This window comes from Podarcis liolepis (genome assembly GCF_965112155.1).
Source record: "Podarcis liolepis genome assembly, chromosome: 3".
Taxonomy (NCBI): domain Eukaryota; kingdom Metazoa; phylum Chordata; class Lepidosauria; order Squamata; family Lacertidae; genus Podarcis; species Podarcis liolepis.
Window position 1 is genome coordinate 102,871,173 of NC_139557.1, and position 25,898 is coordinate 102,897,070.

At 40.0% G+C, this 25,898-nt stretch overlaps 1 protein-coding gene across 1 annotated transcript in view; it reads right to left on the bottom strand.

The window, feature by feature from the left end:
• The window catches only part of LRPPRC (leucine rich pentatricopeptide repeat containing), a 115,709-nt gene that overhangs the window by 22,589 nt on the left and 67,222 nt on the right, over positions 1-25,898 (bottom strand). The window contains exons 25-30 of the mRNA XM_083494107.1: positions 25,472-25,578; positions 15,517-15,585; positions 12,051-12,141; positions 5,022-5,164; positions 4,762-4,888; positions 1,791-1,917 (exon numbers count right to left, since the gene is read on the bottom strand). Coding sequence (XP_083350233.1) covers positions 1,791-1,917; positions 4,762-4,888; positions 5,022-5,164; positions 12,051-12,141; positions 15,517-15,585; positions 25,472-25,578 — 664 coding nt within the window. The remainder of the gene's footprint in view (positions 1-1,790; positions 1,918-4,761; positions 4,889-5,021; positions 5,165-12,050; positions 12,142-15,516; positions 15,586-25,471; positions 25,579-25,898) is intronic.

A 25,898-nucleotide genomic window follows, 5' to 3' on the forward strand; every position in this document is an offset into this window, starting at 1 on the left:
CTCCAGCACACCTGCAACGAGATCTTCCATTTTTATTCATTGTGTACATAATTGCTTTTCTGTTAATGTATACTTTTGCATATGATAGGTTGATGTTGCTGCTGTTTTTGGCCAGCTAGCGCTAATCAATTTGGGTGCTAATTTTTTTTATATATATTTTGCTTTTTTATATTTAACTTATTTAAGATAAAGTTGTTCTATATTTTGTTGCACACCTTAGAGTCTTTTGTGGTTATTTGAAATTAGCCAATCTAATTATCAATAAAGACCCGGGAACTCTTTGAACTCAGTTTTGACTTTTTAAAAATATAAAAATATTTTTGAACGTATCTTGTTTCCAAAGTTGGCTTACGTTGTTGCTAGGAAAAAAGTCGAGCGCAACTCTCTCAACATGCTCAAAATCTACAACCCACAACTTTTGGCCCTATCTGCACATGCAGAAAGCAAAGGCCTTCTGTGATTTCGCAGCCCTGTTGGATTATGACCAAAGTTTTTTGTTTGGCTGCTTTTGGCATCTTCCTTTTTGCCCCTAAGATAATACCTAAAGTCAGGGGTTTTTTCTTCTATAGCCTACATATAGTAGGGGTATTTAAAATGAGAGTCGTCATGGCATCCTCTTTTTTTTTTGCTCTTCAAAATATGGCACCCCTAGATGAAACAGATCTTGGTGGACCAATGATCTGACTTGGTATAAGGCAGCTACATATTTTCTTACGAAGGCTTTTTTTTCAGCTGGATCTCAGCGGAACTCAGTTCCAGCACCTCTCAGGTAAGCGCCATTGCCATTCTAAGAGAAAGAGGGAGGTGTTCATGGTGAGTTCTGGCACCTCTTTTTCTACAAAAATAGCACTGCCTAAAGTTACACTTTTATATGCCTGTTGTTTTTGTCCATGGAGTTTTGTCCCATGGACTGCAAGAAGATCAAACCTATCCATTCTGAAGGAAATCAGCCCTGAGTGCTCACTGGAAGGACAGATCCTGAAGCTGAGGCTCCAATACTTCGACTAAACAACAACAACAACAACAAAAAAGTTACACTACAACTTTGAGAAACTTATAAAATATATAGTGATGCTAGGCAGAAGAATGACCGCTATGTTTATTTTTTAAAGCTATCTTAAGATAAGATTTCTGTGGTGAAATGTTGACTTATCCCAGAATGCATCACAAACAGCTTTTAAATCAAACATTTATATATGTTAAAAGTTCACACATAAATATAATTACAAAGCAAGGCCTTTAGGTATGGCCCGTTTTGTCACATATTTCCACTGTGAAAGAACTGTATTCCTATAAGGTGTAATTCAGTTGAATAGTGACCGACTGGCACATGCGACATGGAAGCGAAATTTCATGCACAAAGCTGAACTGCCCAATTCACTAAATGGCACTTCATACTTGTATGATTCTGTCAGTTCATTCGATAAAAAGCAATGTCTGTAGCCTTCTGTGTCTGGTCTTGGGACTTCACCCAGCCATTAAAAGTGAATGGTGCTTGGATAATGTGTGCATTTGTTAAATTGTTAAGTGTACAAAGTGTGTGACTGGGCTGTGATGCATCATTAGCTACAAAATGACCCGATGCTAAAATGCCAAGCTTCACCCCCCCCTTTTTATAACTTATGACATGCAACATATTGGAAAGTATCAATGCATTTTGCTACTTTCAAGTAAGCCCATTTTTCTATTAGGAAAACAGAAAATTTCACCTGAAAGCAAAGATTGGACTGGTTTTTATGCAAGGTTACAAGTGCACAGATATACAAGAATATAGAAAAAAAAATCCTTACATGTTTTTTACATTGATGGCTTCTTCAAGATAACCCTTGCTCAGCAATGCTCTTATAAGTAAGGCGTATGCAAAGGCTGGAAGCACACTACCCTGCTCTTCTGCTTCTTGTAAAATTTTGTATGCCACTGCAAAGAAAATTAAAACAAAACAACTGATGTGTCAACTTATACTGAAGTGCCACAGAACAGCATTTATATCTCTCTTTTTGGAAAAGAAAGAAAAATATAGCATCTGAAACAAATCTATTCCTTTTTTCTTCATATATATCTTAAGAGTCCGAAGCTTTATTTAAGAAACTGTCTGGTTTCTGGGTTGAAATTCTTTCTGTGTAATTGTTTCTTTGAAATACAAAATCCTTTCTGAACTTTTAGCAACCTAAATTCAAGTAAAAGAAGAAGAAGAAAAACTACTGCCACCAATTGCAAACAAGTTATCCTCAGCCCACCTTCAGAATTGCCATTTTCAAGTTCATTGACGAGCTGCTACTAGGCTACTTTGGTTCAAAGACGTAATTCATATTATTTTAACGCATCCCCCAACTCTGTGGAAAGGAGTTGCAATGTTTGATACTGTATCATAGCAGCATTCAGCAAATATTGGCAGTGTTTTCAGTACTGGGAGATCAAATTATTTGGCTACGACAAGATTTACATAAAAACATACAATTTACAAATATACTGATATTTAACAAGTAAACTAAAACTGCATTTATTTGACTGATTAACAGTTTTATTTCACACATTCACAATAACTGTCAAGTTAGTGAAAAGACGTTACCAAAAAAAGGGGAAAAAAGGTAACCACACTTTTCAGTCATTTACTTTTCTGAACAAGATTATGGAGGTGTAAACATCCTGTTGAAACAGTAATTTGTTGCTTAATATACTCTTTAAAAATTAATGTCATACATGGGGGGGGGGAACACTGTGCTTATTTATTTCCCTTAAAAGCAGTGTTGGTTTTTAATATTTTAAATACACTACAGTATGTAAAATCAAATAAACTTTAGTTTTTATATGTAGCGGAGTTCAGCTGGTATTTGGAAATTTATGTACCAAACAAAGCAAAGAATAAATCAGAACTGACTTAAGAAAACAACACACATCCTGACTGTATATTATATGTGATGCAAGTTCTACTGTATATATCTAGTACCTAATCATGCACTTTATTTCAATAATGCAAGATGCATCACCAACATTGTGTTGAGAAAAGATATCCAAACCTTTTTTTAAAAAAAGAAACGGGTAAATCTTTAACACTTCCTGTTCAGTTTGCTATTTATACAATTTCTGTTGTGTTGACCACCACAATTATGGTGCTATAGCTAAAGGCTGTGCTCTTAGGTGCTGATAGTGTATTGGATGACGCCAATGTCATCAGGGCAAGACTTCTGGACAGAAGTCCAGGCACCACTTATCAGATTGGGCAGGAGGGCTCCCAAAACAGTAGCATTGGCTCACATCCTTATGAAGTAAGAGACGCAATCCACGTTGCTCTCCAAAGGGAGCCCTCCTCCCCCAAGATGAGTGAAGAGGCAAAAATTATGTAACTGCACAACTGGATGTGCTGCTACAACCACAGCTTGTGATCTAAACTGAGGATAGACAGTCGTACCTTGGAAGTCAAACAGAATCCATTCCGGAAGTCCGTTCGACTTCTGAAACGTTCAGAAACCAAAGTACAGCTTCTGATTGGCTGCAGGAAGCTCCTGACAGCCAATCAGAAGCCACGGAAGCCCCGTCGGATGTTCAGCTTCCAAAAGAACATTTGAAAACTGGAACATGCGACTCTCAAGGTGTTCGAGAGCCGAGGTTTGACTGTATTAGATTGGTTAGCATTATGTCTTCCAAACCTTCATGTCCTCCACAGGAAAACTATTTAATTCTAACCAGCAACAGCATAGTTAAACCCAGGGCTTTGGTATAATTTAGTGTCCACTCCACCAAAGCTGGAATATCATTTTCTCCTGATTTCAACTAAGGAAGAACACTAAAACCATTGGATTCCATCTTGGCTTAAGGGAAGACAAGATGCATGACGTGGGTTAAGAATATCTGGCAGCTCTAGGCCAATGTGTGACGGTATATATCTATAGTGGTGGTGAGTAGCTCCTGGCTGCTGCAGGTCACTTTGAAGCCATCACTTCAGGGGTAAAATGAGGATGACAGCACCATGCCCTCGTACCTTTTTATTGGTGGGTCTCTGCTGAGGAAAGAGGGAGTTGGAAACCAGAGATTTCCATGTAGAGCTAAACATTCACATGAACTGGCTCTGCCTAAGTCATGGGCCAAATCGAGCTGACCCAAGATTCAGTCTAAGAGGGTTGAAGCAGTCTCAGATCCACCTGGGGCTGTCAAAAGAGATGGTGGCAGCCATAAAGCTGCCCTCGGCTGTGTATTTAATCAGGGTTTCAAATTATAGGCAATGCATGGCCCTCAATTAAAGTTGGGGCCTGGATCTGGGTCAGTCTTGGATGGCATCAAGGTCCGAATTGGATCGGTGTGGGAGAGGCAAGCACAGCCTTATTTACAACAGCTGTTACAACACTACTTTTCTTTTCAGGCTAATTTAACACAAAAGGGAGACAGTTACTTTCTGTAGTGGGAAAGATGCCTTCTAATCTTGATGAAGTCCAAATTTAATATAACGGAATATGATGATAAATTCTAAATCAGCGATATCCTTCCTACTACAGAGTGTAATAACCTCACATCCAGATGTTAAATTATTCCTTACAACAGTACGAAAGATAGTATCATAAGCAGTTACATACTGGGAGCCTATATATTCAGCATGGAAAGAAATACAAGACTGCTAATATTTTGGCACCAAGATTCTACAGTACAATTTCATGAAGCTATAGAGCACCGTGATTTTGGGAATACAGGCGTGCTTTGTGCCTTGTATTGAACGAGTTAGCACATTCTTTTCAACAATAGTTTAAGAAAGAGTCCAAATTAATTTACCTTCAGGTTTGCCCTTTTTGCAGAGTATGAATATTTCTTTTTCATTATCTGTCGCCTGTTCAGCAGTCGTCAAAGAGGGAGAACTGACAGAATCAACAGCCTCATCAGTAGCCCCATCAAACCAAGTCTTTAAAAGAAAACCATTTTTAAAAGTTACTTATCTTCATACATACAATCTCCCTCTGCCATATCATTCACAAACCAACATGAAAGATTTTAAAGCCAGTATTTCACCACATAAAACAATTAACCTAATTTACCTCAGGTACATCAAACGGAACTTCCTGATTATTAGCCTTAAGAATATCTGCTAGCAGCCTCAAAGTTCTTTCACGGGGAATACTGTTTTCTTCTTGCATTTTAGTCCAAACAGCGTCAGCCCTTTGCCAATCGTTGTTTACCTCTGAAGGGGGAAAAGTGAAAGAACAGAGGAAACCTAAATGTGGCACTGTCATTTTCTACTGCAAGCTGTTTCATGCATGTCTTCACATGAAGTTTACTTTCCCATATATAACCAACTTCCTTTGTTACTTAATCTGGAGTGGGTGTTTGAACATTCTTTTTTCAAGTTATTTATAATTAGAGCCAAACAGAATATTTCACATCATAGGAATAATTCTCCTGCCAGTGTAGTCCTAATTTAGAAATCTTCATCGCGGGGAGGAGTTGCGGTGGACCGCGTGGCCACCTACTCTTCCCCAGGGGCGGGGGACGAAGTCCCGCGTTGCCCTGGGGGATCCCGACTGCGTCAGCACTCAGCCAGCCAATCAGCTGGCTGGTGGGGGCATGGCTGGGACCATTTAAGTGGAGGAGCAAGCCGGAGGGCTTCCTCTTGGCTCGCCTCTTAAAGCTCCCGCCCTCCCTCCCTTTTTTGCAGGTTTTCATCGGCCTTGCTATGGACCTCGGTTGGTCGCTGTTGAGGGGCCTGGTAGGAATTTTTCCACTTGGCAAAACTGGCACGGGCCATTTGATTTTCGCCTACCTCGTAGCAATCGTCACAACTTTGTTAGGGTTGCGGTTAGGCATTGTTAGACCTTTTGATAAGAGAGGGGAGGTGTGGCCATTACCTGCCCCTCCAAGTGTAAGGGTATTCCGTTAAAGGAATCCGGGGGTGTGCATCTTGTCCGAAGCCCAGGGCAGGCCTAGGACCATGACACGACCCCGTCGGGAACACCTGGGGGAGCTCAAGTTGGTCTGAATGGACGGGGCTCACCCTTCTGGGGGTTTACCGTTACCAGACTCTCTGCACAATGGGCAGGGGTCAGATATAGTCGGGTCCATTCAATGCCTTAGCCAATTACTGGTCACATTCTGTAAACAATAAGCTTCAAACTTGATCCCTTAAGGGGAGTGCAACCCCACTCAGAGCAGGCTGCATATGTACTCCCATACCATCAAAATCCTCAACCAGCAATATTTCTGCCTTGTATGGATTACTGTATTTTCCCGTGTATAAGATGCCCCCATGTAGAAGACGCCCCCTACTTTGGGGGACTCCAAATTAAGAAAACAGCCTTCAGCACTACCTGTGTATAAGATGAGCCTGTTTAAACCTAATTTGGAGCATAAGACCTAGTCTTATGCACGGAAAAATACGGTATGTTTCCACTCCCCCATCCCTATCTACTACAATAAGGATGCCAAGCAGTTCAGGACTTTCACAGGACTCTCCAGAATTACAAGTTGGAAGAGAGACAGCAATGGGGGTCATCAGGATATAGGCAACATGCTGATCCAAATCCCTGGCTCATCACCATTTCCCATATTCCAAGGTGCCTGAATATGGGAACACACAGTGAACACAGTACATCCCCCAACTCCTTGCAAAAAACCCTTCATATATTAGAGAGTTAAAATAACCTCTGTTCATCACTCGCCTTGCAATCAATGACGGATTACAGGTTTATAATAATTCCTTTTTTTGTGCTGAACTACGTGCCTACATTTGTAAACTGATGGAAAACTGAATTTAGTTACCGTTGTAATAATATACAGAAATAGCAATGGAACCTCAGGAGCTGTATTGCATGCAACAGTTTTGAAAGATGGTTAGACGTGGGTTAAGACTATGGTTCTGTTTTTGCTCTTACAGCGGACAAAGCTGTTTTCTCTTTATTTAAGTAGATTGAATTGGTTGTGTCTTTTCTTGCTGTCTACAGATTTTGCACAACAGTGTTTGATAAAATTTGTATCTTAGATTTCTCCTCTCCCCATTGAAGAGAGACAGGCTGCTTGTTGGGAAAGGAGGAGGACTCCCTCCTACTAAAGGAAGATTATGTTTGGAAACCCAGTTGCTTTATTATGGTGAACCAGTATTTGTAAAACAATAAGGAAGATTAAAAAAAAAAAGCTGCTGAGGAAATGAAATGCAAGAATGAAATAAAGCATACAGCAAATATCTTGGCCACTTCTCTCCTGAATGTTCTTTTTGCAAGCAAAAGAGGTGAATACTCTGCCAAGGTAGATGGAAAAAACCATGTTTCCTTATCTTATAAAGAGACAAGAAGGTGTCGTAACATCACACTGCTGAGCTGCCGTAAAGCAAAAATCCATCTGTTTCCAAAAAACACAGTTCCATAGAGGTTGTTATATTGGGCTGCTGCAACAAAAATAATGGAGAATCTTGTGGCACTTTACAGAGTTACAGTTACTGAATTTCATAGCCTGTTTTCCTCTTTCATGGAGCCCTTCCTTCACCTTCCTAACTTTGGCTAACCACAGTTTGCCATTCCTGAACTGGAAAACTATGGTTAGTGCTAACCTTCAAACGACAGCTTGCAAACTCACCTCATATTGAGGTTTGAAAGTCTTTTTTTAAAAAAACGCAAACAATTAAGCAAGCAAGCAGTCAACAGATGCCATAGAAAATTACAGTTATGGTTAAACTAGTCCAACTGACCTGTATTGGTTGCTACTAACATGAAACAAATTCCTAGGCAAATATTACAGATGTCTGAATAGAGGAGAATTGCAGGGGGACTTCTGGGTTAGCGCCATCGGCAATGGCGGAGTTCCTCTGACCGAGAGGAACCCGCTCCGTGAGAATCGGGTCTTGCCGCTGCGGTGAAGGCGGGGACCCCTTAAAAATCCCAGGTGGAGGAAGCCTGGGAACGTGGGATTCGGCGGGCAACAAGAGCGCCTCTCCTACTCGCGGGGAAACCCATTTTGGGGCTCCGGAGCGAAGTGGGGTGAGCAGTGCGGTGCTTCGAACTGATTGCTACTTTCACGGAGTGAAGCCGCACAGCTGTTGCTGGAGAGTGCTGACTTTTTCCTGTGGACAATTGGATTTAAAAGTAACTACCCGTGAGTAAAGTGAAGAATTGGAGTTTTAAAAGTTGAATTAATTTGGCACCGAAGCGGGAAGGTCTAAACAGGAAGTCCGCCTTCCGCTTTTGTAAATAGATTGAAGCAAAGACATTGCAAGCTAAAGTCTGGAAAGTCGTTTGTAAAGGACTAAATTTTCATCAGCTAAAAACACCAAACCCCCCTTGGAAGCAGAGAAGAGGGGGGAAATCTTAGACTGTTTAAACCTGCAGGAGAGAGAGTAAAGAAAGACAAATTTCCACCGTCTTGAACCTGGGAACGGGGTGTCAGAGACAGACGCTTTGGGGAAGTTCACTGACTGTGAATAAAACGTTTTTTGACAGATAGTTAAAAAAGAGAAACATATTGATTCCAATGTTTCCTTTTGCATATAAAAGGAATAAAATATCTGGAAAATGAAAGTAATTTTGTTGCTGGAGCTGCTTTCAAAAAGACGGATACAAACAGAAATTGTTTCCTCTAGAGGGAGCTTGTGATACTGTTGCTGGAGTCGATCTGGGGAATTTTACAGCTGCAGAGATTAAAGATCGTGGGCACCAGACATTGACCTTGAGCAAGAATGTGCCTAGAAGAAATTTTAGTGCTTGCTCTTTGCAAGACAAGCGCTTTACTGGAACAGCTACATGAAAAGATGGATTTGATGACTGTGGCAGTTAGCAATTTTGGACAAACGGTGAATACCTACATAGAAACTACTCAGGAACCATCTCAGGAATTTGCTTTGACAGGGCAAGTTGTGCAGAAGATAAAGGAGGAGGTTGTTGCTGAACCTCAAGTAATAGAAATGGAGAGAGCCGCAGCCTTGCAGGAAAATAAGTTGTTGTTTCTGACGACTGAACCTGGAGAAAGTCAGATTGGGAGAGATGGAGTACTGTTTGGTTTGGAGATGGGAAGCTGGATGGATCCCCCTATGCAGGGATGTTCTGACTTTTGGGATCTGGTTGTGGGCCAGGGGGAGCTTGGAGTTGTGGGGGCCCTTAACTTTGGAGGGACTTTGAAACATGCCTTCAAATATCTTTTGGATTTCAGTGCTGACTATGGAGAATGGGCTGACCTGTCAAGAAGGGATAAAGACATTGTCAAGTTGGAGTCTCCCCGAGATCTACCCCTCAGTGAGAAAGGAAGGAAATTAAGAATAAGATCAGCAGAAGACAAAGTAAAGTGCAGGTATAAACATGAAGACCTGCAGAAGGGACATGGAAAATACTTAAGAGCCTCGGATAGAAGGTCACCAGGTTAATGAACTAGGTGGAAGGGATAGAAAGGACTGAGAAAACCCGAGACCAGGAAGAAGAGACGATGGATGAAGATTGGAAGAAAATTTAAAAATTCATTTAGAGAATTATTGTAAAATTAACGAGTGTTAGAAAAATGCTGGAATGAAACTATTTGGCTTTAGTAGAAATACTATAAGGAATTATGTATAAATAAGTTTTAAATTTTAAGCTCTAGGGCTTTTTAAGGTAAGATAAGGTTAAAATAAATTAAGGTAATTTAATGATAGAATATAGTGAAAGATGGAAAGGATTTGCTGAGATAATTAATAAATAGAATACAAAAAAGGGAGGTGTGAGGAGGTCGATGAAACAAGTTAACGAAAGATAAAGATTTGGGAACATTGGATTTGTTTTTAAATTTTTTGTTTTCCTTTTTTTGTTGTTGGTTTTGATGTATTGTGTGTTTTGTATTTTTCTTTTTTTCTTTTTATTGACTTGTATTGCTTAATTCCTTGTTTTTCTGATTATTATTTTTTCTTTTTTTTCTTTTCCTTCTTCTTCTTCCTCTCCTCCTCTCTTTTTTATTCTCTGTAATTTTAAACTTTCAATAAATATCATTTAAAAAAAAAGAATTGCAGGAACATGTAGTGTATCCAATTCTACTCATACCAGGGCTTGATTGCACAAATTGATGCATAAAGGACCCTGCAGCATGATGTTTAGCTATTTTCTTTGAAAAGCAGACAACCACTCCAAAATGTCCTATCAAACTGCTTTTAAATGACTTCTCAGTTTCAAAAACTGTGCGCCATATGGTATGTGAGGTTCCAATTCAAGATATATAAAGTCCAAAGCCTTTATCAATGCGCAGCATTACGTAAGCAGTCCTTTGGATCCCAGGCCATATAAAACCTGATCCTATTAAAAGAGGATGAGACAAAATGTTTCAGAGGTATGGCATGCCTGCAAAATTCCCTTTCCGTCAATTGGATCTGCAGTCACCCATTGCTATGTGGCTCTCAATTTTCAATTGTCCTCGAATGCTTAACAAGTTGCCCACGTACTGGTAAGATTTTGAAAGGCTTTCAAGATATTCCTTGGGAGGCTGCGAGTGTATTTGGCTATCTTCTATTGAAAGCAATTATGTATGTAGCAAAGAGGAACATCTTTTCAAATTCTTTTGTAGACAGCAAAACAAGACAGCTCTTCAAAGCAAGGGGAGAAATTACACAGAGGATTCTTGAATTTCTGAGACATGGTTTAGTACTACACAATGATGGGAAATGGCAACTTTCTTTAAAGAACTCCTCAAGAGATAAATACCACCTATGCAGAAGCAAATAGGTGGTTTACAAAAACCTTCAATTATCGTTCAACCAAAGTAAGCCAACTGCAGAATGTTTCCCTATTCGAGTTAACACTCTAAAACTGGAAGAAAGAAACTTAACTGGTAAATTGGAATGCAGCTGAAGTACAATGAACAACATTTCACCCATGGGCAGGGCACTGAACTAAATGGACAAATGCCATACCAAATCTTTCACCCAACGAAAATGGCTGAAGCAGGGAGAAGAAATCTTTAACAAGCTGCAATAAAGCCCAGACAGCTTGGCAGCTAAAAGATAGTACACTTGAAAATGGCGGTGACCAGCCCACCTACTAGGTTAAAAAGGAGAACAAGGATGGAATGTGAGACAGGCCATGATTGTACCCTGACCAAATGGTTGTGTCCAAAGGTCTTGTTTCCTCCTAAGCAAGCTCTAATTCTACTTATCTCCACTGGGCATGCTTGCTGCTGCTGAAAGTTGCAATCCAAAACATCTGGAGTGCACCATACTGGCTACCCTGCAGTAAACCCAATAAGCAACCGAGGCTGGTAGCAAATCTGTCATCTGTGATCTAGTTTAGATTCCTGCATTGCAGCCGTTTAGACTAGATGCCCCCCTAGCTATGTTACTTTCCCACACCTTCGGAGGAAGGGAATCAAGCCTATTGTTTTACTTAGTCTACCTAAGGAGCACAATGTGTGAGGTGTGAGCTGGTTGCCCCAAACTCAGACAGCATGGCTCTTACAAGCCATTCTCATGTTTCTACACCAATTATTTAGGAAATTTCACCACAGCTTATATTTCTTTGCTTTTACTTTGCTGCGTGTTTCGTGCAGCTGGTTCTTCCTGCCAAAGTACAGAACCATACATATGTCCCTACTGAAATTCCTTGTGTTAGTTTGGGCCCAGTTTTCCAATCTGTTACGGACTTCTTGAATCCCAATTCTGTCTTCTGAGCGGACCCCCCCCCCCCCCCGTTTGGAGTCATTTGCCAATTAGTTGACCATCCCTTCAATTCCTTCGTCCAAGTCATTTATAAAGCTGTTGAACCACAACAGACCCAGGACAGAACCCTGCGGCACCCCACTTGCCACATTTCCCCAGAATGATGAGGAACCATTAATGAGCACACTTTGTGCCTCATGATTCCAATTCTTTGGGCCTCACATTAAAACTACAGTTGCTGCCCTTTGTAACCCCTCCCACCAATACCACCACATCCTTAGACATACGAGTAAAGTGCATAGTATTAGTTGCTTGCAACACTATTAATTTCTCAGTAACGTTAATATCTCAATTGGGGTTTTTTTGTGGCTGCAAAAACAATTCTATTCTGAACATTGGTAAGTCTAACGTGAAACATACACGAGAATTTTCCTCACTTATAAGAACCAAAATAGAGACTGTCCATTTTACTTACTGCATAATTTTAACAGGTAGTAATACATCTCGTCTCTATCACATTCAAAAAGCTTTTGAGTCAGTTCTACCATGCTTTCCAGGGCTTCAACCTTAAACGAGAAAATATTACAAACACACACCACATTTATAACATCTATACATGACATAAAGAACTGCTTGGTTTATTAGACATTTATTGCATATGTATCAAGTTGTAAAAAAGTTATGATGGGGTAATGAATAGGTAGGGGATGTAGAATGAGCAAATAGGAAAAAGGGGAGTAGAAGAATGTGACTATATGATGTGTGATGGAATTTTCTGTGCATGAACTAACATTTTAGCAATGATTTTCGCAACGTATAAATTGCGACGACAATGCACAGCAACAAAAAAAGAATAAGGCTATCAGTGACTACTAGCCACAATGGCTAAGTTTTACCTCCATTGCAAGAAGCAGCATAGCCCTGAATACCAGTTGTTGAGAATCACAAGTTGGGAGAACACTGTCACACTTAAATGCAATGTCATAAAGGTGTATGTAAAAATGGATGGTTAATAGGTGAGAATCTAAAGCTATAATATATTAAGTTAAAGGACTAAGACAAAAACAAAGAGGGAAAGGAATTGCTGCATTAACCAATTGAACTGGAATACAAAAAAGGGAGGTCAGGAAAGCAAGGAAATGAAATGCAAGATACGGAAGGATTAATTTGTTTTTAAGTGTGTTTTCTATTTTTTTCCTATACTTTGTATTTTGTATGTTTTTTCTCTTTTTTTCCCTATATTTTTCCTTGCCTTTTTTACTTTTAACTATGTAATTTTTTTGTTTCTGAAATTTTAATAAATATCTTTAAAAAAAAAAGAACACTGTCACACTTAAATCCTGCTTGTGGGCTTCGGATAACCATCCAGTTGGCCTCTGTGAGAACAGGAGGCTGGACTAGATGGGCCTTATGCATCTTCTTATTTAAGATCTTATACGTATATATTGCATGTGTTAATCAGTTCCTGACACTTCCCTATAATAGCAGTGTATCTCATATAGTAATCACTCTGCCAACATTAGCCACTCTGAGTCAGGCTCCGGCCAGGGTACAAATATTATTTTTTTAAAAAAATATTATTATTATTCTCAAAAGTATGCCCAGTGAAATTAATGAACATTATTGAAATTATGTATGATTTAGTTACGTCCCTGCACTGCAGGGGATTGGACTCGATGACCCTCATGGTCGATTCCAACTCTGCAATTCTATGATCCTACGAGTCTTAAGTTCATTAATGTCAATAGGTGAGTATAATTAACACTGTATACAACCTTCTATATTCTCGACCAGTGTATTTGCCAATACAGTGGTACCTCTGGATACGAACGGGATCCGTTTTGGAGCCCTGTTCGCATCCCGAAGCAAACGCAACCCGCACCTGCAGGTCACGATTCGCCGCTTCCGAGCATGTGACGTCATTTTGACTGTCTGCGCATGCGCAACTGGCAAAACCCGGAAGTAACGCGCTCTGTTACTTCCGGGTCGCTGCAGCGCGCAACCCAAAAATACTCATCCCGAAGCTACTTCAACTCGAGGTATGGCTGTAAAAATCATCAGTTCAAAATGAACTGAAGTTAGCTGGGCATCAGCTTTGCGTCTGTAATAGTACACAACTGATCTAAGTAATTTCCAAACGGTTTTGCATACAGTCATACCTCTTGTTACGTCCGCTTCATGTTACGTTCTTTCAGGATATGCCCTGCGGTGACCCGGAAGTACCGAAAAGGGTTACTTCCAGGTTTTGCAGCTCGCGCATGTGCAGACATGCAAAATGACGTCACGTGCATGTGCAGAAGCGGCATATTGTGACCTGCAGACGCGGGTTGTGCTCTGCTTATGTTGCGAACAGGGCTCCGGAACGGATCCTGTTCGCAACCAGAAGTACCACTGTACAGTGGTGCCCCGCAAGACGAATGCCTCGCAAGACAAAAAACTCACTAGACGAAAGGGTTTTGTGGTTTTTGAGCTGCTTCGCAAGACGAATTTCCCTATGGGCTTGCTTCGCAAGACGATAACGTCTTGCGTTTTTTGCAAGTTTGTTTCCTTTTTCTTAACACCGTTAATATAGTTGCGACTTGACTTCAAGGAGCAACTCATAGAACACGGTGTGGTAGCCTTTTTTGAGGTTTTTGGTGATTTTTGAAGCTTTTCCAAAACTTTTCCGATACCGTGCTTCGCAAGACGAAAAATCCACTAGACGAAAAAACTCGCGGAACGAATTAATTTCGTCTTGCGAGGCACCACTGTACTTGTTTAGTCTGCCAATACCTTGTAGGAAAAAACAGGTTCATACTGTTTTTCTTCACCGTGTCAACATTCGCTCACTAACCAAGCTATTGTTTGTGATCACCACTAATCCTTTCCTTCTCCAAGTCTTGTGCCTCATGGAGAAACTGAGGAAAGGAAAAGACATCTGCCCTTTTGTGGGGCTTTGCAGAAAAGGTAAAACAGCAGAAGCCCAGCGGGATGGGGAAGCCGTCTTTCCTCTCTCCTACAAAGATCTTGGAGGAGGAATGGAGGAGTGTTTTCTCTTCTTGCAAAAGCTCATTCTCCCAACTTCTCTGTAGGGAAAAGGAGAATGTTTCTTTCTTTTTCTCAATAGACTTTTACAGGACAAGGTGGTAGCAGCTGGGCCTGTGCTTGAAGTTCTATAGCAAAGGCCTGAGAGGGAGGAGGAGCTCTACTGCTAACAAGTTGGCAAGTAAAATGATAGAACCCTGAATATAATATCAGGAATGGGAAAGACAAGACGGGTGACTATCCTACCCTATAGCTGTAGACGGTTGTCAACTGGAGGCCCTACAAAAAGGTAGTTAGTACATGCAGGTCCTGCTTTGCAAACACAATGAGCTCCCAGTAAATCGCTTGATGGTGAGTGTTTGCACAACAAGCCAATGATTTCCATTATTTCCTATGGGAAATTTCTATTCCATGATTTGTCCATTCTCCCTCCCTTTGCCTGATCTCTCCTGCTCCCTGATTTGTCAGATCTCTCTCCCTTCCTCTATGCCAGTGATGGGCAAACTTGGCCCTTTGGCTGTTTTGGGACTACAACTCCCATCATCCCTAGCTAACAGGACCAGTGGTGAGGGATGATGGGAACTGTAGTCCCAAAAAGAGCTGGAGGGCTAAGTTTGCCCATCAACGCTCTGTGCCTTCTGCCCCAAATGGCTGCTGCTGACCAGCAAAACACAAATATGTAAGGAGGTGGGCTGTTTGGATATCTGAATCAGCCATTTGTGTAGCAAGGTTTGGGTATAACAATATGTGTTTGGATAACTGAAATTTTCAATAAAGAGCATTCTGATAGTGGGAGGTGCATGTACACACAAACTAATTAAGTCTTTTTCTCTTGGATTTGGATGGTTACAATAGAAATGATGCAAAATTATTGCCTTAAATTAGTAATAAAAATAAAATTTTCACAATACACAAACCTGATTATTTCCAATACACTTCTCTGCAAACCACTGCAGTCTGGTTGGTCGAGCTCTTAAACCAGGTGTCTGCAAAACAAGATTTCAGAGTAACTAAGCACTTGCTGACTTGGAATAATTCCTTAAATGCGGAGGATTAATATGCAGTTATAACATAAGATTACTCAAGTGGTGAACTTGCCCACTAGATACATTTTCATGCTACAACAGTTGAATATGAGGTTTAACACTTTCAAAAACAGTGGTGGTACTAAATATAGCCATGCTGTTTTAACTAAAATATTATAAGAAAAGTTCCGTATTTTTCAATGTGTTTAAAAGCAAAATGACTTCTGGGATACAAATATAAATAAAGCTGAATTGTTTAAGTCTGAATCTTTTTGAGTACTATGTCTTAGTGACTAAATTGATTTGTTATATTTGCTTTGCGTGGGACAAGTTGTGTCTTGGGCTGGTCTGTCAGCTGCTAACTGCAACTTAAGTTAATATTTAAGTATAATCACGTGCTCTTTGGTTTTATATGCAGTGTTTTTTTATTATACTGATGTTTCTATGATACTTTAGTTTGGCTGCCTTAAATGTCAATTACAGAATAAAGGAGGGATGCTATTTTTTTTTAAATAAACATAATTCTTTTGCCATTCTATTTACTTATTTCTGAAAAAAATCAGGCTCCCCAATAGAAATTACAGCAATTCAAAGAACTGTGTTATTACCTGTGTTGCTTAACTCAACTCTACAGAGACCAACCTAGACTGTGGCAATTCTATGTATTCTAAGGTGGTCTGTTGCTTTTCTATAGCAGATAAACTTTCTATGTTCTGACAACAGCAGTTCAATAGCCAGGGTTATTTCTTTTGCTATCTTGGTAAAATGGCATTTATTCCCAACCTAACTAGAAGGAATGTTTCCTCATCCTGGTCTGTTTAATTCTTCCATCTCCCCCTCCACTAATTCCTACTTCTGGCCTGCAAATGTGGTTGTTAAGAACACTTCAACAATGCAAGTTAGGTAGCAAAAATTTCCAAAGAAAACACTAAATCAACTTTTGTCTCTGTGGAACAGCCTTCACAATTGTCCACAACCAAATGGTTTTCAGAGTTTACAAGCAACCTGTTCTCAGCTATAGGGCACTTCAACAAGAACATTTATTTGCTACTCCATTGGCTAACAGCTCCTCTTGTGCACTCTGGACTTTTCTTCTGTATATCAAACCCTTTATTGATTCTATCAGCGACGCTAAAGTTGTCTGCTTTTTTTTTTTAAAAAAAAAAGATTATAGAAACATAGTCAAAAAGCAAAATTCCTGCCTGCCCCCCTCCTGTCCCCAAGCATAGTCCCACATTCTGGCCTTTTCCAATGAATAGTGGGAACATTCTGCAGCCAACTGTAGCTGTTCTCTAACTTCATCTGTATTGCAACATTGCAGAGTGGTACATCCTACCAAAAGTTCTAAACCAATATTGATTCATGGAAAGTCCAAAGCAAGCTCCAACGTCATGACTGGGATAGAAATTATCAGAAACTTGCTGAAAGCAATCTGGCAAAGTTTGTGGAAGTAGCAGAACTCCCAGTGGCATTTTAGAAACTTGGTGGTTCATCTCTCCCTTCCTTCCTTCCTTCCCTTCTCAAGCACTCTACTTCTCCCAGTACCCAATGCCGTAGCACTATTGATGCTGTGAATCTGATAAATTACTACACAAAGGGAGCCCAATGGCACAGCACTGAACTTCTTAAAGAAAGTTAACAGGGTGACAATGCTGGGTGCTACCTCTGATGTCCTCCCCACAACCGCCAAGACTGAATGTGATCTGGCAACCATAATGTCCACCTGGAAAAACCCTGCTCTAAGATGCCAGGGTTCTCTCCCCCCCTTCTATCTTTTTAGCATAGGACTATCAAATCATTATTTTATGTCATATGGATATATGACCATCAAGCAAGCGATAAACAGAAACCACTTGTGTATAATTTCATAGCACACATGATATTGGCAAGTGAATGCATACAGAAGAAGGGCTTGCTGGTTTTAAATACACCTCTTATGCCTCCCCTCCCATCTGATGATCTCTTAAACAATTTCACAAGACTGGGGGTGGGGGGTGGGGAATCAGTGAGAACTAAAGAATTAAGATCTTATACAACATGCCCATGGAAATTAAAAGAGAAGAAGTATGTTACTTGAATCTCTAGATAATCCTCTTTGTGACATAGCAAAACTCAAATGCGGCATTCACTTCCAACTTTCAATATCATTGCTGCTCCAAATGCCAATGATCTAAATGGCTTTAAAAGCTGAAAACTTTATATAGCAAATCCTCCTCTGTTAAGAAATGATTGCTGTGCCCATCACTACAAGGACAGCTGAGTTATACAGTGGATATTCTTGTGTTTCATTTTGAAATTGAGAAGTGTTTTCACATATAGTAGGTTCTCAATCATCAAAAGAACATCTAGGTCAGATTAACTAAATCCCTAGGGCTTGCACGATAGTCCATATTTGTGGCTTATCTCTAACCATCTTACTGAATTTTCAGCATTGTGCCTGGTCTGAAATTGAGACAGCTGTAATGCAGTACACTGTAAAAAGAAAAGAAAAAAGGGAGAACCTATGCTGTAACCTACAAAAAAATCTTCAATAACTTGTGGCTTTTATTTTCTTTTACTTACAGATCACTCAAAGTGAAAACATTAAGTTTGGCAGCAACAACACACCACTGATTGTTACTTGCCTTCCTTCTGGAAAAGACAGCTTTTTATCTATTCTCCATTCAGTTTTCTAAAATGTTTTCTTTTCAATACCATATGAGGCTTAAAACAGTATTCTGCTTTACAATATAATCTTTACTGCTCTATTGTTTTGACTTCTCCCTATGGATAATTATGTATTTGGACAGCAGCCCAAATTGCTTTTCTACTGTTGTTTGTTTGCGGCTGTTGGTGCGTGCGCAAAATAACTATTTTAATGTCTTCACGTGAAGCTTAACTAAATATTCTTTCACCGCCCAAAGGCCTGGAATCAGAGAATGGTGTGGGCACCATAGATTTCCTGTGCCCTCTGAAAAACCGCTCCGGAAGCCACCCAGAGGGTGTGCAATGTTGTGCAGTAGAGGAGCAACTAGGGGGTGGGAGCTGGGAGGGCAGGTGAGATGCTGATTGAAACTGGCAAAAAATTTACAACAACCACTGACCCCCCCCCCCCAAATAAAAGCAACAATAAAAGCAAGTTTGTTTAAATCATGTATTCGGATCCAAGGTAGCATCCTGCCATAAAAGCATTACAGCAAAAAAGCCTTCTGAGAGCCTATTCTGTGGAACCAGCATTCCTGCCGAGATACGGCAGACACCTACTATCAGTATTTTCTGAGAACAATTGAGGTCACTTTTGTTTCAACAAGCCTTGCCAGCTGGCTAAAAAAGGTCTCTGCTATAGGTGTTCATTTTGTATTGTTTTTAAACCTATTTTCAGCCTTGCTGTTTCTTTAAAACGATTTTATCTGTTTTTATGACATGGCTGTAAACTTCCTTAAGACATTTAAGTAAAAGGAGATTTGTAAGTTAATAAATAGTAGTGGTGGTAGTAGCAGCAGCAGTATTAATAAAACACAGTTATGGGAGCTACAGCTCTGGCTCCAATGCACAGTTGTCTCACACGAGTTAAAAAACAGCCTTGAACATCCTTTTAAAAAAATAGTAATAATCATTTTTGCATTTTACAATGTTTTAACAACAAAAATTAAATCTAAACAAATTCAACCTACATTTACTTCGACTTCCCTCCCCCTCTTGCAGTTCCTTAGTCTATATCAGGGGTCTGCAACCTTTAAGACAAAAAGAGCCACTTGGACCCGTTTCCGAAGGAAAAAAAACCTGGGAGCCGCAAAACCATTGCGACATTTAAAACAAATATATCTCCGGAGCCGCGATCTGACAGCGGGCGGGAAGGTGACGTCAGGACGGTGCGTGACTAACGCACGCACCGCCCCCATGCAACGTCACAGCCAGTACAGTGCCCGCCACAGTGGGGAGTGTCGGGGCGAACAATGCGCCTCCTCCCCTCGCTAGTATCCGCCCCGGAGCCGCAACAAAGGTGTAAAAGAGCCACATGCGGCTCCGGAGCCGCGGGTTGCAGACCCCTGGTCTATATCATATTCTTACTGCATAACCAATTCAAACCTATTTACAAATTTATCCTTTATGTTCCCTTTTAATTATTCTTACTGTTCATGTTTAGGTCAATCCTGCTAACGTTTTTAATTTACAATTTGTCTTCATATATTCAACAAATTTTCCCCATTCTGTTAAAAAAAGAAGTCTCTCATCCTGATCTCTTATTCTTCCAGTGAGTTTTGCCATCTCTGCTTATTCCCTCAGTTTTAGTTACCAATCATCTTTCATTGGAACAGTTTCTTCTTTCCATCTCAGGGCATATACCATTTGGGCAGCCCAAAGCCTTGACTTTCCAGCTATGGCTATGAAGATTGTACTAACATTGAAATATTCCATGCTGTTATGTCTAATTTCTTCCTCTGCTATAACTTTAAAGTAAACAAGGATTTGTTTATGAAAGGCTAGGATAGCCAGTTACCAACACACTCTGAACTTTTCTAAGATGAAGATATTGTGGGCCATTAATCTATTCACATACACCTTGCACTTTTAATGTCTTATTCTTAATATTCCAATGGGGTGTCTCAAATTAGAACTGTCTGTCCTACTCATTTCTCTGATACAGCCTTCTTTCTTCTCCTGCACCACTCTGCGGAATTATTCAGATAGTGAAGGAAATGGGCCGGATCAGAGGTCGCATCATACTGGCCATATTCACACTGCATGGCAACCAGGAACTCCAAGCGAGTGAGTGTATCAGTGTCCCTCCAGGTGAGCCTGAGGGATGCCACAGGATGGATATACTGATCTGGCACCCTTCATTCTGGTTCCCAGGTGTCACCTTAAGACCTTTTGATATAGCCAGGCCTATGGAACTTTCCCCATTTTTAAATCTGCCAGTCATTTTATTGGCGTGTTATATTCTATTGCACACACTGTGTACACCACCACATCATATTGTATGGATTGACTATGTACATATTTGTGTGTGTGTGTATTGGGGAGGGGGGATCTGCTGCTGTTGCTTGCTTGGTTTTTGTGCTAGCCTCAGAAGAAAGCCACTTCTTCCACAGCCAGCACAGAAGGATGAGACCCTTCCTGCATGTCCATCATAGAAATCAAGGGCATGTCAGAGGAAGCAGACAGAACTCTATTTCTCCATCACCAGCTTGCCTTACAACAACAACAACAACAACAACAACAAGAAGCGGCCTTGGTCCAGTATACCTGAAGGAGCATCTCCACCCCCATCGTTCTGGACACTGCCTGGACACTGAAGTCCAGCACTGAGGGCCTTCTGGTGGTTCCCGCACTGCAAGAAGCCAAGTTACAGGGAACCAGGCAGAGGGCCTTCTGGGTAGTGGCACCCACCCTGTGGAACGCCCTCCCACCAGATGTGAAAGAGAAGAACAACTACCAGACTTTTAGAAGACATCTGAAGGCAGCCCTGTTTAGGGAAGCTTAGTGCACCGTCCCTTATCCCTCTTCTTCCCAAGCAGCCTGGAGGAAGAGTTCAGAAAGTTTTGCTTATCTGCACCTTGTAGTGCCATCTGGATCAACAAACTGAAGTTAACATTAACTAGTGGTCTGTGACAAAACAAGCCAACTTCAAATCATAGTTACCAAAGTTGGCATTTTAACAACCGTTAAGATTGACCATTGTTCCAGATCCAAAATGGCATGATAAACTGCGGTTTATCAGAAGCGGAACAGAAATTCCTCCTCCCAATTATGCAGAGGAGGGGAGGGTGAGAGGTTTTACAAAAGAACATAAGAAGAGCCTTAATACTAATCTATTATTATTTACACTACATACTGTTTTCCCAGCATATGCATTGTGTATCATTAATCTATTCATTAGTCACTTTTAAACAAAAGTGTCTTACAGAAACAAACATTAAAAACAAAGGAAAAGAAACCTAAAATTCTCACCGATAACATGTATAAAAGGGCAGATTGAACTCCCTCTACCACACTAAAAAGATTAAGGTCCAAGAACCTGGATGAATATAAATGGCATCGCCTGGTTCAAACAGTGGCGTTAGGTGTGCCTCTTTGGGGAGAGCACCCCACAAACAGGGAGCCACCACTGAGAAGGCCTGCTGTCATGTTGCCACCATCTGTACTTCCTTCAGAGGGGGCACAAAGAGAAGTGTCTTAAATGGGTCTGGGTTGATTTATGTGGTGTCCTTGAGGTATCAGAGTCCTGGGTGCATAAGGCTTTATAGGTCAAAACCAGCACTTTGAATCGATAGCCAACTGGTGCCAGGATTGGTGTTGTATCTGGCCTCTGAACTACCAGCTGTAGCTTCCAAGCTATATTCAAAGGCAGCATATACCAACATCTCTCTCGCACACACCATGCAAAATAATTTGTTTCAGCCATCTCCCATGCTCAATAGGTCACATAAATAATCTAGGAAGCTAAATTTCTTTGGAACATCTATATTAAAATGAAATCATACTTTACAAATAAAGGAACATCTTGCTACAATAGTTTTATCTCCACTACAAAATTGAGTTTCATGTTGATTTTATACAGATACGCAGAAAAAGCAATTTGGATGAAAGGGTGCTGTAATCTCTCAATCTCAGGACCCAGAAATATTTTTACAGTAGATTAAAAACATACAAAACCAATGGTATCTTGAAATCGGTTGGTATTGTAATGCATGTCCAATGTTGTGCTGAAATCACTGTACTGCTTTAATTTCACTAAACATTATACGTATATAATCAACCCTAAATAGCTCTCTTGTCAGGTCTGAGTGCCATCATCTGCTTTTACTCTCAAGTATCTCAAGAATCACTTGAACATTTGAGTCCTGTCAATAGTCTTACACTGAACAGATTTTTTGGGGAGCATAATATTGTACCAAAAGTTGGTGCAACAACAACAGTAGGAAAAATGGCATAAAGGATGTGGAAACATTAAAACATGAGTGAAATATCACATATTGAACTTTTTAACACAAAGCACACTAGTAACAGCTTTCACGTGCAGCTGGGTTATTCACAAGAATGAGCTGCTGTCAGCAGCACTAAAGATTTTTTTTCCACAAACAGGTATCATCTTCACATTGTCAGATTAAACAGTCTAACAGAGACACAGTTTGAAACAGGGATATTCACTGCATTATATCAGGCTGTGATATTCTGGAATACCCAGTTTCACAAATTAGGAAGCAAATGTAACTCATATGATAACGTCTGTGCTGCTAGACCCAATGGAAGGTGCTTGTTGACTTTCAAAGCCCTGATCAACTTAAGTCCCAAATATTTGAAGGGATGCTTCTCTCCATATGTGTCAGCCTAGGCCTTGTGATGTGAAGGGGAGGAGATACTTGTGGTTTCATCGATAGGCATGGCTTACAACATAGCTCTTCAGGAAGGTTTGTTGCAGAAGGGCAGGCTGGATAAGGGAACTTTAAAAACACCTGCCACTGATTTGTACTCTTTGGGGGTTTTATGCTGTGGTTTTAATTTACCTTTAAGCTATTTCTGATGCACTTTTAGTGGAGTAGAAGAGCTGGGGGAAAATTTACATCTAGCAACCAATGTGCCCCTTTGGTTTGAGATTATTACATGCGGAGACGAGTCTAAAGAGCCTGGGACACAAATTTTCACAGCCCTCTAGTGACAATGGTGGCTAGAAGTAATGTATTTAGTGGTAACTCTGAAAGTGTATACTTTGCCTCCTAGAATACAATATGCATAAGGATTGTTTTTAATTTGCATTTATTTACAAATGCATTTGTATTCTGCTCTCTCAAACTATTAGGGTGGTGAACCGCCCTAAGAACTCTGGGTATAGGGCGGTATATAAATTCAATATATAATAATAATAATAACTTCCTAATAAACCTATTTAAAGGTGCACTTCCCCCCTCCAAACATAACAATATCTCTGTACTTTCAAACCACTTCAAGTAGCAGAACATGTATTTTATTCATATACAGACAACTTCCGTCCAAATAATAGGAAGTCTATGAGTCTAGCATTAACCTAACTTTCATATTAAGTACTCAAGTGCAAACTATGTTAACACAAACTAACTATGGTTGCATATCCACTGGCCAATGCTGGGAACAGGTTCAAAAGGCTGGCTCCCAATCTGTGCCGGCTATTGTTTGCAAGGAACATCTACACCAGGTCTTTGGACCAGGGAATACTATTCCTCTTGGATGAAACTTGTAAATAAACACTCATACCAAGAGGTAGCCTGTGTTTTAAAACACAAATTGTCACTACGCATATACGCAAACCCTTAACTTGCTGCCTATCTATCCCTTCTCAACAAATTATAGCCCAAGATTCTGTAATTGCTACAGATTGGTCTTTGGCACAGGAGAACAAGCAAAATTAAAGAGCTGAAAAGTGAATGAAGCATATTAAAAAAGCTTAGATGAGGCTCCATCAAGATTATGCAAAACTAAGAAATCTTAATCCAACATAAAAAGGACAAGCAAGAATGCCAGATGTCTACTTTCTCTTCTGATAGACTAGCAAGAGGGAAAGTTTCTGAAATTAATGTTTTAGGCTGTCGTCTGTTGACATTATATTTGCTAATCCCTAAGTGAAACACAAAGTTAAGTGAGTGGTTATTTAGGAAAAACAGAAATGAAAGGAACTGACAATTTGTTTAAAGTTTTGGGGGTTTTCTAAGACAAAAAGTGCAAATAGACTGCAGGGCCAGAGTCTACTTGTTTAGACACCAGCATAGGGGTGATGGTAGATTAAGTATTTAGGGGAGGTTGAAGAAAAGTTTGATGTATAAGGACTTTTTCTCTTGCCGCATTTTTGTTTTTGTTTTTCTAGACCTTCACATCTCTAATTCCCTCCCTTTATTTTATTGTTTTAACCTTTTCGATAAAGCTGTTGGTGATTCAGAACCAAAATTCACCCTATCAGATCAGGTAGTACACTCAAAATTACCACTGAAACAATAATTCAGGCAAAGCTGTGAATACCATTCAGTATTTTCTTTCACTTTTTTAATTTAAGCAATTATTAATAAGTCACCTTGTGATTTACTAAAAGGACCTTTGGGTTCTTTCCCTTTACATTTGAAAAGCTTAGCCGCATCTTTGCAAAAAGATTAACTTCTCTCTTTTCCTCTCACTAATGTAAACTGGTCAACTAATATGGAGTTTGGGAGGGGCGGGGGGAGAAATGCAACTGTGTTAGAGGAAAATAATCACAATCTGGGAAGGCTCTGAGGCTGCCCTTTTGACTTATCAATTTCAGTAAGCAAAATTTCAATCAAGCCTAGATAAAATATACTAATCCTAAATAGACCAAGTTTGTCACCTACCACTTTCTATAAGCTGCTTACCATAGTGGGAGGAAAAAAAATGCTAAATTAAATGCCAAACAGTAGCAGACAGCACTTGTTTGGCTGATTAACTGGTAGACAAGCATTACAAATAAATCTGAGCATGGTCTGCAGCAAATTAAATTCCAGTGCTTTAAAGAACAAAGAATTTGTTGGGAAAGAGGATTAGCAACTTTACACCCAGGAATGCAGGTTTAATTTAATTGTTCCACAATCCGAGATTTAATATGCAAATATCATTTGGATATTTAATAGTGAATTTGACAAAGTAAGGAAACAATTCCAATATACAGCCAGGCCGCCTCGCTTCTAACTGTAATTATACACAATGGGGGGAAAGGAAGCCTAGTCTTCCCCTGACTCCTCCACCCCCCCCCCATATCTTTCATTACTAGGATTGGGTTCTATTAACATTAATCAGAACAAGACTAATTAAAGGTTAAAAACTTTAAATATATAATTCTAATTAAAATAGTTGTATGATTAGAGTACTGTCGTTATAGTCTCACCTCAATGATCTTCTTGGCTTCTTTATATTTGCCAGTATTCAGGAAGGCAAAGAAGAGATCATAGAGCATCATCATTTCACCTCTCTCTTGGCTTATGAAATCCATTGCTATAGGAACATTCATAAAAAGCAGATTAGGTTACCTGTTTAGAGTCAAAAGGAACATGTCACAAGGCAAATGGCTGAGTCATTGGACACCCATGCCATAGCATCATGTGATCACTTATAGCTAGATGATCTAATGACATGTTCACCTCTCCATCCATGCACCGGAATACCACTTTCTAGATGAGTTTGATTTTTACCATATCAGAAAGACTGGTCTTTTTCTGAGGAAGATTTATAGGGGGAAATTCATGAATTGTGGAGCTAAATATTATTCAAGGACAGAACTGAACAGAGTTTGGCCATCGTCACTCATTCTTTCT